At 48.3% G+C, this 14,070-nt stretch overlaps 1 protein-coding gene across 1 annotated transcript in view; it reads right to left on the bottom strand.

Annotated features, from left to right (window-relative positions):
- Positions 1-485: 485 nt before the first annotated feature.
- The window catches only part of LOC119404181 (beta-1,3-galactosyltransferase 5), a 36,657-nt gene continuing 23,072 nt past the window's right edge, over positions 486-14,070 (bottom strand). Inside the window, exon 2 of the mRNA XM_037670760.2 lies at positions 486-1,661. Coding sequence (XP_037526688.1) covers positions 493-1,629 — 1,137 coding nt within the window. The 5' untranslated portion in view covers positions 1,630-1,661 and the 3' untranslated portion in view covers positions 486-492. The remainder of the gene's footprint in view (positions 1,662-14,070) is intronic.

Raw genomic sequence — 14,070 nt, 5'->3', positions numbered from 1 at the left:
TTTCTCGCTGTAACTGATCAAGCCTATTATTCTAACAACCGATTCGGCAAGTTAAATAGCGGAACCGAGACGAAGTACCTCATTGACGGGGCATTATGCGCCGTCAATGAGGTACTTCGTCTCGGTTCCGTTGAGAATTGAGGCTCTATCGTTAATTCACAGTTCCAAAAAGAACTATTTCTTTTTTTTTTGCACGCCTTTCTCAGCAATGTTGCCGCCATGTTTCCTTCGCTGTCACGCCTGTCCGCACGCCAGTCCACTTCGATCACAGTCTAGAGCGGAATGTAGGCATCCATCTTTAAAGTAAGGGAGAAAGCTTTGCGTGAAACACGGTAACTTTTGCTCGTGCGCTACGATGTTTATATTCTGTTCGACCACTTCTCTCTTTCCCTAGCTTATTTCTAGCACTTTCCGACGAATGCCGACTTCCTCTTTTGCGAGTGTCCCCTCCACCCCCGGGTGACACGTGCGAGTACAATGTTTTCCGACTAATCAATCACTGCCCCGCACTTCAACGTTCGTCTTCACTGCCGTGCCGTTCCCTCCGTCGCCGTCCACAGGCGCGCCATCATCGCAAGTCCGCCTCTCGGCACCGGCAAACAGCGCCCGCCAGGTGTGCTTCAAGTAGAGGGGCGTGTACCCGTGGCTCGTCAGGATCGTGGGCCTTGTGCACGGCGTGAAGAGCTTCCTGTAGTTGAGAAAGCCCTCGTCGTGAACCCTGCGGACGCCCACCTTCTCGGCGACGATGCCCGTGAGGAAGACGTCCTCCAGGTACAGATAGGGCACGCCCTCGCTGCCGCGCGCCAGAAGCGGCACGCTGTCCCCGGACAGGAGGTACGCCGGTCCGGCCAGGAAGTCCGGGTAGGAAGAGTTCCGATACGCCCTGGTAGACACGTACCACTTGCTCCGGGGATTCCTCTGGGGCGTCCACTTCTGCGCCAGCAGCCCCCAGATCGTCCGCTTGACTCCGCTGAGGGTCCGAACGCGAGCTGCCAGGTCCCACACGTTCAGCAGCATGTCGTCGTCGATCTTGAGCACGAGGCTCGCGTTGGAGCAGTAGGCGCTCGCCCAGCGAACCATGGTGATCGACTTCAGCGTCAGGTTTCGGTACGAGTCGATGAAGTCCGCCTGAACCATGTCACCGTATTGGGAATCCTCGTACGCTATGTTCCTCTGGAAAGGCTTCAGTTTGGGCGTCCCCACTAGGAAGATCACCTTGTAGCCCCTGCGGCGAGCCGCATCGCCCCAGGTGCTACGGATGGCGTTGCGCTGCGCGAAGTTGATGGAGCTCGTGATGACGACTATGAGAACGGCCGTCGACGGTGGCTCGGAGCACAAATTCGGCTTGTTCAAGATGTATGCGAAAGTGTACGTGTGACGACCGCTTTCGAATCGATTCTTCGATAGAATGCGCTTGGCCGACGACCCCGAATTCCTCCTGGTTTCAGACCCTCCGTTCAGCGTGGGCGCGGCAACGGAGAGGTCGTAAGTGAGCGCTTCTGCGAGGCCGACGTCCACGCGGCGGCCAAAGTGGGAGAGGTGCAGGTACCACAGGAAGACGACGTAGAGGCCCACGCAGGTTGTGACGCACAGAAGCAGCCTCCGTGAGAACTTGCAGGGAATGGTCATCACCGGCCGGTAGCCGCAGCATCAGGAAGGACCTACAAACACAAACGGTGGTCTAATCAAGCTCGTTGCTCGGCTAGTTGGTGCACAGTTAAATATATGAAGGCGGCGCAGCACGGGACTAAGGCGTAGACGAGGGATATACTCATTCCCTCGCCTGTATTTGATGTACTTGTTCCCTCGCTCTTGTACCTGTTCCCTCGTCTGACTCTTTGTCCCTTGTTGCGCCGCTTTCACATATTTAAACGCAACAGGACCCATTACTGGGTCAGTTAGGGCTCACTAAAGACATCACCAACATAGGCATGTGCAGAGTTCTTCTATGGGGAAGAAGAGAGCTTTCCGCAGTGCTGCTCTCCCGATTGGACGAGTGCGAAAGAAATGAAGAGCCGCGATAGATGCATAAATGAAAATGAAGAGACGACGTGTTTCTCACAACGTCCTGCTTTAGGTCTACGGCTTTCCGGGGGCAAAGATGGGAAATAAGCCGTTCTTGGAATACAAGACCAGGCGTCCATGCCCGCCAGTTTCGCCAAAAACTTGCATGGCCATACCCCTGCACCTCAAATAATCACGGGACAGCTCCAACTTAGCCAGGGCGTGGGGCAGACTTGCCCCCCCCCCCTTCATATACTTAGGGTGCCCCCCATGCCCCTGTGCGGAAGCCTATGATTACCGGTGAAACCCCTTCAGGCGCTGCGCTCACATTTGCGGACGCAGATTCTTTTTGGTAGTTTTGTTGACTAATGTCCAATAAAGAGCAAGATACAGTGCGCTTTGGGCGAATCGAACCTCCCGCATCTTTAATCTGCCTTCGTTTACCTTCAGTGTGCAACGTATTGCTGCGGGCGATAACTTTGCTGAAGTCGCTAGCATACTCGACAGCTCGTTGAATATGTCGCATTCGCAGGGCCGCGTGAATGAATGAATGAATAAACTTTATTAAAAGTCCGGCAGTTTCCTTCGGGCGAGGCGGGGGGAAAAGGTGATAAACCCCTGTCCCGTCCCACTCTCCGTCGATGATGAGTGAGAAATATGATATTCGTTTGCTCGAAACGAATATCAACAATGACAAATTGTACATGAACTGCGAGCAAGAGATCCGATTTTTTCAATGCAAGAATAGAGCATGACTGACTCCCGAATTAATAGCTATTTAATTACGCTTTAATTACATTTATAAAGAGGTTTATTAGCGGCGACGATACTCAACAGCGACAGTCAAGGCGGGGCCGACTCTCAGCGCGAGCTGCGTTCTCTTCGAAAAAAGCCGAAGAGGGCGACCCACTAGAAGGCTTTCGAGAGGACAACCCATTACCAAGTTCGAACGCTTCGCTACACATTTATTACAAAGGGGATGCACAAATCAGCACATTAACATTTTTCTTGCAATGTTTATTTATTTATTTTTTATTTATTATTTTTATTTGTTTGTTTGTTTGTTTGTTTGTTTGTTTGTTTGTTTGTTTGTTTGTTTGTTTGTTTGTTTTACCCCTCAAGGCCAAAGGCATTACAGAGGGTGGTGAGAACGAAATACATACACACATAAGGCAAAACAAATACAGTGAGCAATAATAGCAGCAAGGTAAAACAGGCTTTTATATAAACAGCGCTGCTTAGTGCTTCGCGAAAACGTTGATTTAGGTGATTGATGCGATTTCAGCGGGAATAGAATATTGACTGCCTTTCAACAATATTACGCGAACCTGACGCATCTAGCGACAGTTCATCACAATTAGCTCCTTAAGGGGTTGAACTGTCGTTGGGAAACTACTCAAGAGAAGGTTCTTTTTTTTAAAAAAAAGCCAAGAGCAATCGAATAAAAGCTGCAACGTGACAGAGCTTGACAGAGCGGCTACTCCCAGTGCCCCCTGACACCCTTTTAGATTTAACAGTATTGTACAGAATATTCATGTTATCGTAACGATTGCACAGAGTGCCGCATGGATGGCCACAAACTAAAAACACAATTTTCTGCGCTCGCACAAGCGTACAGCGAAGAAAGACGAGAAGAAAACGTGAATGAGCGTAACAAAAATTTACAGTACTCCTGTTAGGTAAACGGATGAAGCCAGAAAATCGAACTAAGGGTATTCAAACAAACTGGGCCTTGATGGACGAAAGAGCTCCTCGAAGCGCTCCAGAGTACTCGTATGACGAAATGCGAAGAAAAAAGGGAGAATACATTTCTGCCGTCTTTCTTTTTTATTTCTGCATTGTGCTTTCTTGTTTGTTTTTTTTTTTCTCTTTTTGTTATTTGTCGTCCCAGTGCCCTATGTTGCCAGTGAAAGAAATATGAGTCCACGCAACGTTTTATTTTACGAAAAAATAAATAAATAAATATGCGAACTCTATGCACCTGAACTCCTGCGCCTGCCTTGTTTGTTTTCGATGGCGCCTGGTACACCGACGGCCATTGGGCATTCGGCGTGCGACCACTCAGGTGCAATAACCCCTCGCTACGCGCTTTGTATTCCGCCGGGACTATGTCGGTGTGCAATCGACGTTGCGTGAACTGATATTGTTACGCTTATTTACTCGCGACGTTCCACTGTTAGTTTGTTTTCCCGTTCCCTCCCGTTCGTTCTAAAGGAGCAGGGGGGTGGGGGGTCTTTTCTTATTGTATTTTATATATCGCAGGATCTGTTGGATGTCCAGCCACGCTTTTTTTTCTTACTTTCCTTTATCCACCTCACCTATCTCTCCCCTCCCCCGCTTCACAATCTTCCATTCCATCCGCTTCGCGGATGACAATACACTCTATTCAATTTATGGCTGGCGCAACAACGCTAGCGATGTGCACAGAGGCGTTCCGACGGCAGCATTCTGTAGTGCCACTACTGTTCGGCGGGCACGTGAGAAGAAGTACCCACGACGGCGGAAATCTACCGCATTTCATTCATTCATTCATTCATTCATTCATTCATTCATTCATTCATTCATTCATTTCTGCAAGTGTCCGTGAGCAGCTTTAGGCCTTCTTGAGACTGCACTTTTGTTACACAAAGAACAGAAAAAAAGGAGAAAGCGACCCGTAAAGCCTACAAAAACCGTGGTGGAGGTTGGCTGACATACTGTAGCTCTGAAGACCATTCACACAAGAAACAAAAGAAGACGGGACTGCGTGAATAGGGCGTCAGCGCTACAATATGTCAATTAGCAAACACCGACCTACCGAGCAAGACGTTCTTCTGCAGTGCTAGAGGGATGAAGCCCCCCAGGGCCGCTAACCTCAGCAGCCTCCAATTAGGGTAGCAGCTGCATTTTATTCTAGACATCTAGGAGCCCAGCTGGCATCCACAATGCGTAAGTACAATTCCAAAGCGGAGAGAAGAGCAGGAGCTTCCTTTCCTCCCCTTTCCCTCTCCCCTTAGTGTAGGGTAGCAAACCGGATGCTACAGTTCTGGTTGACCTTTCTGCCTTTCTCTCGTTTTATTATCTCTCTCTCACACACTTCCAAATTCTGACTGGAACAACGACCGGTTTATTTTGTGCGCCAAGCTCAATCTGCACGTTTCGTTCAGCTTCCGTCCCCTCCCTTTTTTGGGGACGCCATTTCACCCTCCTCTGCCCCCCCCCCCCCCTTCAGAGGGTCTAATTTAAACCGGGCCAAAAAACATTTTTAAGCATATCGTAAAGAAAGAAGATAACCCTTTCGTACACCACTAAGTGTAACGGGAGTTCAAAAACGAAAGACGAACTAATTGAAGGTAGAAAATGATAGAGGAGGCAGAAAGGGATGTATTAAAAATAAATAAAAATAAAGCAATTTAAAATAGTCACATAAATAGTCACATAAATGATGAAACGAGAGGGAGGGGCAGGGCAGGACTACTACCCAGGTAGCCGTAGCCGAGGGAGCAGAGAAGGTAGTCAACGGATTTCTATTTGTCTCAAAAGTTATGATAGAAAAAGGATAAGGCGATATAAAAGTCTTAGTAAATCTTGCTGAAAATTCTCTTCTATGAAGCCTGCTACTTGAAGTTTGTTGGTTCTTTCTGGATTTCCTTTCTATGTCTGAAACATACCTAAAAGATCTCTCCGAATGCGCTTAATTTACATTTGTATATTAAGGCCAAAGCCTTAGATGCCTCATAAAACGCGAAAATTGATCGTCGGCGTCCCGCGGCGTCGGGGACGAGTGATGCAAAAAATATCACGTGATTACGTCACCTTGTAACGTGTTGGGGTTCGAGTCCGCCTACTCTAAGGAACGCCGCGAGAGACTGCTGAGGGAACTAGGCTTTCATTTGTTAGTTGAAACAATCTTGAACTGTTATGCAAAATTACAGCAAAACTTCCAGTCCCTAACCTTCGCCCCGGCGGGGCTCACTCACCGTGCACGAACACTCCAGTCCGCGACAGTCTGTCAGCCACTTCCCCCCATAGGCTGCCCAAGCAACGCTTAGCGGCGCTGCTGGATGGATGGATGCTATGAGCGTCCCCTTTATAACGTGGCGGTGACATGCCTGCCACCAGGCTCGAAGAAAAAAAAAGGAAAAAAAAGCTTCCTTGTTTCGTGTTGGCCTAATACCTTATCTACATTGATTAAATCTATGTTATTATACCAAAAAAACATAAATTCACGGTCTATCTCTCTGCCTCTTAAGGCAGAATGACCTTATTTTTCCCCCATTATTTATTTTTGTTCTTTATCTCTACTTTTCTGCCACCAATACTCTAACCGTCTCTTACTTATTTCTAACGCGGACGTGTTCAGCTTTCCATTGTTGTCCCTAAAACCCAAGGCTTCATGTAGACTCGTGCCCACACGTATACCTGGGTGAATATCGCCACATTCAATCAGTACATGTTCCATCGTTTGCTTAGTTCCCCCACAGCATGTACATTGTTCTTCTTCGTTACTGAATCTCGCTTTATAACTACGCGTTCTAAGGCAGCCCGACCTTGCTTCAAACAGTAAAGCGCTTCCCCTTGAATTATCATAAAACCTTTCCCTCCTTATTTCGTTTTTTCCTTTTCGGTAGTTACTCAGAGCCGGCTTCTTTTCCTTCGCTGTCATCCAATAAGTCTTCTCCGCCTCTCTGACCTTCCGCTTAATGCTCCTTGTTGCCATATCGCCCGCACTGCCAGCCGTATATTTACTGGTGAGCCTCCTAGTTCTTTTTCTCCACTGCGTTTTCCCTTCTCTCCACCGCGTTGCCGCTCGCTTTGCACGTGCAGAGCTCTCGCGGTGCACTTGCGGCGTCTCACAATGTACCGCTTGCAGTGCGGCTTCAAAAGGATCTTCAAGCTTGACTGGCACTTCCGAAAAGCGAACTTGATAAAATGAGGAAAGCTCGTCAATCACGTTAACGGTGAAGAGCAGACGATTGACGACAACCACGCCCGACTCAAAGCGAAATGCATTTCCCAAGTCGCGATTACACCGTGTAGGACGTATACCTCGAGGTAAGTCTCATTCTGTCACGTTAAAGATGAATAATGGTCCACATGCACTCCGAAATGAAGCCGTACACGCTATCGATGTTCTGCGGCGTGGACTACAAATCATATGATTGTTGTTTTGATATGGCATGCTTACAGTAGCAGCCGTGTACTTTCGTGAACAAACGTTTGCGGCGTGCGAGAAAAAGATTATACGGCCACGGCACTGCTTCCTGAGAAGGTTAGAGTCAAGTCCTCCGTGCCGCTGGAGAATCACCCGCCGATTAAGACGCGAAGCAGCTAGCTGAGCTTTGACCACTGTGAAGCAAGATGAACTGATCGCCTCGTTTTTCCGGCTCTCGCGTCATGCTTGCAGTCTCTTTTTATGATATCGACTTGACAGGCGTATAAAACCTGTTGCGTGAACGCGGCTAGAAAATCGCACAAAGTCAGAAGGTGGTTACTTCAAGGTTGCAATTGCAAAGCATGTATTAAGTGCCAGTTATATTTAGCGGCTTAAATATATATCACCCTAATAAAGTGACAAAAACAAAGCAAACCTGCAGAACGATGTCAAAGCTTGTTGAAAATGCACAGACGTCCGTTCCGGCGGGATAAAGGAGCCTTCCCGACGCGTGAAATGCAGGCGCCGAACTTCTGACAATGTGCGGAGTTCAGTTGAATTCAACCAACCGCGCAACGCTAACGGTATAACGCGAATGTGAACGTTCAACAACGACGGGTAGGTCTCACGAGCACGGGGAATCAAAACACAAAGTTGCTTCACCTACAACCGTAACTGGACTTTAACAATGCGAGAAGACAGCGAGTAATCATTACTGTAGTCGCTGCGTGCATGCGCCCCGTTACTTACCGATTCAGGTAGTCGGAACGAACGAAAGCGATGAACTCAGACAGCCAAAATAGAAGGCGAGACAGCGCTGTCAGCTATCCACGCTTGCCGCCTTTATTTCTCGTGCGACACGCCCGGGAACCGATACAGTTTAACACGTGAATCGTGTGCCTTGGCGTTGTCTGCACTGTTGTGGCTGGCCACTAAACCGCAATACTTCGGACCACGCTTGCGCTTCCGCGGGGTTGCTTCTGCCATCGCGGAAATGCGCAGCTTCGCACAGCAAGCCTCTCGGTTCAACGTACCCAGCTGGCGGCCCCCCAGTTACCCGCACCGAGAGAAGAACGCGTGCGCACGTGCGCTACCGCTACCGTGAAAGGGGTCGAGTCGGCCGCGCCTAAGGTTCAGAGCTTTCCGACAGAGCCGCAGCGCGGCTGGTGCGGAGCTGTCGTCGCGCCGCAAACTTGAGCTTGGGTTCCCTATGGCTGTCCACGGTCCCTTCTTATAAGTTGTTCCGGACGCGTGGAACATGCGCACTGCCGTCGGATCATGCCTCGTGTCGCATCCATTGGGTGCGAGTGGGTTTATTGACGGTGATTCCCGCCGATAAACTCTTTGGTGGTCTGTTACGTCAGATGACGTCCCACACGCGTCATCATGACGTAAAAGACCACCAAAGTTATGGACGTCATTATGACGTACCATGACGTCACTGTGACGTAACATGACGTAACGTCGTATAATGACGTCATCACATGCCATCGTAGCGTAGTCAAAAGTGGGCGGATCACTGAGGCACTGCGAAACCCAGCGAGATGCCTCCGATCGTGGAGGCAGTGTGAAATCTCGTTAGGTGCAGAAAGCTTTGGGAGAGTAGCGGGGCAGGATCAATGCATCGATTGAGAAGAAGGAGATGGTTTTCGCCTTCGGTATTAGGTGAATTCATAAAGGACCGTGTGAGTTCTCATGAATGGACACAGTGTGATGCCAGCACGATGATCAGAACTGGTACAATATCTGTGACCCATTTCCACAAATTCCTTCTTCGATCTATGGATGTAGGTATGACAGAAAAATTGTTGAAAGAAAAATGACTTCGTGTACATGCGCATGACACGTTTACATTTAGTTTTTGTGTCGCCCCCCCTCCCTCAAGAGGAAAGGAGGGCTAGTACAAAGGGGGAGGTAGAAGGGGGAGGATACAACGGGTGGCCTACGCCTCTGGCTATGCCAGAACGGCCGGTCGCATATTCGCTCCTCTACTTGCGCCTCGCGGCTCGGGATGCTGACCAGCATACAAAAAGGCGAGCTCGTCAATGATCGTTTGCGTAACCAACCAACCGGTGAATCCATATAGTAGTAATAATAATAGATGAAGTCATCTCTGACAGCGGTTCTCCGCTGCAACGTCAATTGTTATGTTGCGACCGTCCTAATCGACGACGTTAGAGACCACTAATAATTAAGGACGTAGTAGACCGCGCTAGCCGTAATTTTATGTACATGTATTGCTCTCTAAATGCAGGACACGAAAGTCATTCGGGACCTCTTAAGGGTATCCTGTGCTTTTGCAAATGAAGGTGGTCCTCGTCACATCCTGACTGATCTATTCTTTCACATTTTTCTACCATACCGTAATATCGTAATACTTGCGCATATGAGGTCATCAAACCATGTAAATTGAGAAAAAAATAACGCACGATGGTTTATTTTATTGTTTGAATCGAATCTAGTTATTATAACTAAATAGAAACGAAAGCGTACTTCTGGGTCACTTTTCTCGTGACTGCGTTCGCCTTTCGTGCTTGCCAAGCCGAATCATCTTTTTTTCTCTAGTTATTTGTGTGGGCGACAAACCAAATTTACTTATTAAATGCGAAGCATTTCTTAGCGAACCTCAGGCACTTTGACCGTTTCTATCTACGTATCTATCTATCTATCTAGCCGCCTACGTCTGGGCGCTCTCCTGGTCGTCTCCATAACTTGTAATATACCAAAATTGGCCTAGCAGGGGATCAGTGTATGAGGAACACGATTCACTGGTCATGACATGAATAACGCAAAATACCTGTCGCGTACGTCATGAAACCCTTTCTCTCAGCCACGTGTGGCACATACCCGTAAACCAGAGTTAATGTTATGCGAGTATGTGCCACAGGTGATACAGAGTATCAACCAACACAGTAACCGCGAACACACACACTGACAGGCAACGAGAGCGATAATAATTGTTGGTGTTTTATGTCGGAAAACCACGCTATGATGAGAGACGCCGTAGCGAAGGGCTCCGGAAATTTTGACCATCGGGTATTCTTTAACGTGTACCGAGATCGCACAGAACACGGACATCTAGCATTTTGCGTCCATCGAAATGTGACCGCCGCGGCCGATATCGAACCCGCGACCTTAGGGTCAGCAGGAGAGCACCTTAACCGCTACACCACCGCGGCGGACGCAAGGAATGTGAAGAAACTGAAGACAGAACAGTCCTGGAAGCCGCTCAACTACCATCCATTCGTCCACGTGGTCCGCAACGTGGACCACGTGGATTACGCAAAAACGGGTGTCAATGCTTCCTACAATAAATCTGCTGCGATAACCAGGCCTCTCATCATTGCCGGTGATTTTAACATTGATTTATCAAGACCCAACAACGCTTGGACCTTATACTGCGTGAAAGACGGATTGGATGTGGACAGTGCATCAGAAGACCTCGCTGCCACGTCCACGACAGGAGGCGTCATAAATCACTTCAACGTAAGAGGCATGCAGAATTTCCACGAGCTGCATATACCTCGCACTTCACTACACTTAGACTCCTCATAGCCGCAATCACGAACGGATCCGATACAAGTCCGGTGATGATGACCTTGTTCAAGAACTGTTAAGAACCGCTTCTACACATACACACGGGTTCGTGAAACGTGCGTGCGTTCTCCGTCATAACGGACAAATATAAGCATAACAACTTTAACTACATATCAGTTTACCGCGTCTTGTGTTGGTAACACCCATGTTGCTGTTGCCGTCGTTACGCAACCGTAAACAACTGGTTATATAATAGATGCGACTCTTCAACATATGAGTGTGCGTATACCACTTCCATATTTCTCTAGCGTCATTCCGTAACGTTTCGCTCAATGTGACAAATTACGCCGCAGTCGCCATCCCGCGCATGCTTCTCATAACATCGATTCCCACGGTACGTGGGATCTGCCGCCGACCGAGTTTGTTCAGTACTAGGCATAACGTGTAATGAAAGGAATAATTAACTCATTATTAGCTAATTAACTAATTAATCTGATGATAACTAACATTCCACGATGAACTAAAGACAAAGATAGCAAGTTAAGTATATGCGCAAGCTTTCAACCATTTATGTTCGCAAAAGCATGGCAAAGATATACACACCTGCATTATTAGTTAGCACTACACGTGCGCAACCCGCGGGGGCTTGCAAGGACTTGCTAATAATAGTTGTTGGCGTTTGAAGCCCCAAAACCATGGTATGATTGTGAGGGACGCCGTAGTGGAGGGCTTCGGGAATTTTGACCATCTGATGTTCTTTAACGTGCACCTAAATCTAAGTACACGGGCCTCGAGCATTTCTCCTCGATCGAAATGGCGGCCGGGATCGCGGCCGGGATTCGATCCCGTGACCTTCGGGCCAGCACTAGAGCACTGTAACCACGACGACCGTTGCGGGTCGCAATGACTTGCTTTCATGTGTATGACGCTGTGACATAGCTCTTCGCTATTAATACTGTTTTGTGAATACCTTTGACGTGCTTTTGCGAAAATAAACAGTTGAAATTTTCTGCCCATAAGTGTCCTGTCGTCTTCGTCCTTAGTCCTTCATGCCTTTCGCTCAGCGCAACTACATTCGAAAGTTCCCTTGCAAACTTCATTCATTCATTCATTCATTCATTCATTCATTCATTCATTCATTCATTCATTCCAGACACACTATGCCTAGGATTGAACAAACGCGGTTTTAGGCCGAATATGTCAGGATATAAATTTCATTTCTTACTCATACAAATAAAAAGCAAAAAAATGTTCTGTTTAGCAAGTATTATAGTGTCGTACCATCAGAACATTAGAATGTCGTGAAAACTGGCCCTACTTGGAGCTTTCCAAGGAGAAAGAGAGAGAGAAACGAGGCGGAAAGGCGGGGAGGTTAACCAAGCTTTGCCTCGGTTGGCTACCCTACACTTGGGGTGGGGGAAGGGGGAATAATAGAAAAGGGTAGAGAAGAAAAGTAAGAAAGAGATGGATGAACAGTTAGCTTGAAAAACCACAACACGAACTCGCACTGTTATGACAATTATTATAGCGCAAAGCAAGACGAAGACACAAGGTACACAAAGACGAGCGCTCGTCTCTGTGTACCTTGTGTCTTCGTCTTGCTTTCCGCTATAATAATTGTCATGACCTACCAACTAGCCCAAGCCGCTACCCTTCGCACTGTTAGTTCCAAGGAAGCCCCGAATGCGCACTCGTCCTAGGTGTCGCCGTTCATTCACCCTTCTTAATAGTATACTGCTGGTCTCGTAACCCGACTGATTGCAACAGTTATGGTTGGTTATTCGGATTGCACACATGTCGAGCTATTGCCTTTCTTCGGCGCGTGGGACAGCATACGAGACTAGCGAGGTTACATCGGCTTGTGGCGCCACTCGACCGTGAAACGAGGACTCAGCGCCGTACACTGCAATGTAGGTCGCGACTTCTTTGAGATAAGTAAGGTGCGTGACGGCCACCATGAAAAAGCTGGGCACTCTGGCTGGGATTCGTGGCACGTCAAAAGGCAGGCGTAGTACAGTCGACCACGCTTCTGTGTGGAACGCTCAATTGGCGGGCACCGATAGCAAAGAAGGAGCAAGAAACAGATGATATGTCTCCGTTGCTGGCTGGTTGGATAGTCAAAGATTGCGACCAGCGGAAGCCATGAACACGTCAAATGCAACTAAGAATTCAGCCCGGTACCTTGAACCTATTGCGGCCGTGTTTTGGCGCTTGTTTCTACCTTCTTGAAGACAATGTTCTAGGTCACGTCCGTCCGCACTTTGTAACAGGGTATCATGATGTGCGATGACCCATATCGAACGCAGATGAATAGAAACGTAATAATTTCTATGGTTTTACGTCCCAGAACTACTATATAACTCTAGCATGCCTCTACGTGCCACGGTGGCCTGACGAGACGGAACCGGCCGGGGAGACATGGTCTCCGTCGACCGCCTCAAGCCTGCCTGCTCGGACTCCCTCCCGAATGGACCAGCCCAACTCTCCGTATCCTTTTCGCACCACCACCATCCGCTCTTAGCCTTTCGTCCAGCTCTCACGGGTTCCTCGCTATAAGGGGGGGGGGGGGGCTTGAAGCGCGCCTCTACGTGCCGTAGTGACCCGACAAGAAAGAAGATGACGCCTAGACGCCGAGCGCGAGATGGTTTATTGAGTGTTCTCTGGCAAATATAATTTGTGGCCTCCAAGCACCGACGTCTGTTTTCGACTATGGGACGCTCGTCTGTATATTTTTCAGTATCCCCTATTTTTTATGTATAATAGAATAACAAATTATTTTGACTTTGACTATGCAGCACTGCGTCAGGGTTGCCGCTGGTCGCTACACTGCGCTGAAATGGCTACTTTACGACCCCGTCAGGCGACTAAGATTTCTGGATGGTTTCATGGCTATCTTCTTGTCACTTTGAACTTCTGTTTTGGCGCATTTAGCAGCCAGTTTTCTTAATATTTGCGCATAAAATACCAAGCAATGCTAAAGACTGTCCCCTTTTTTCCCACTCTCTTCTGTCGTGACCCGCCGTGGCAGGTCAGCATGTAGGCTGTCGCGCTGCTAAGCTCGAGGACGTGGGTTCGATTCCCGGCCAGGGCGGCCGCACTTCGATGACAGCTAAATGCAAAGAACGCCGAGGCGTACGTTAAAGAACCCCAGGTGGCCGAAATTAATCCTTAGTCCACCGCTACAGCGTGCCTCATAATCATAATGAGAGCAGCATTTTGGGCGCTGTGTTTGTACTTGTCGTCTTCTGTCCGTGCTTTCGTCGCGCAATTTCTTTGATGTCACTGACCTCATAATCATATCGTGGTTTGGCACGTAAAACGTCAGCAGTTATAATTAATAATCTTCTGTCGTGTCATGTTCTCCCCAACCAACAGGCTAGTGCGTATACCGAGGC

The sequence above is a fragment of the Rhipicephalus sanguineus genome, chromosome 9 (assembly GCF_013339695.2).
Source record: "Rhipicephalus sanguineus isolate Rsan-2018 chromosome 9, BIME_Rsan_1.4, whole genome shotgun sequence".
Lineage (NCBI taxonomy): Eukaryota > Metazoa > Arthropoda > Arachnida > Ixodida > Ixodidae > Rhipicephalus > Rhipicephalus sanguineus.
Note: the sequence above shows the minus strand (reverse complement) of the source record. Positions and strands in the feature narration are given on the sequence as shown.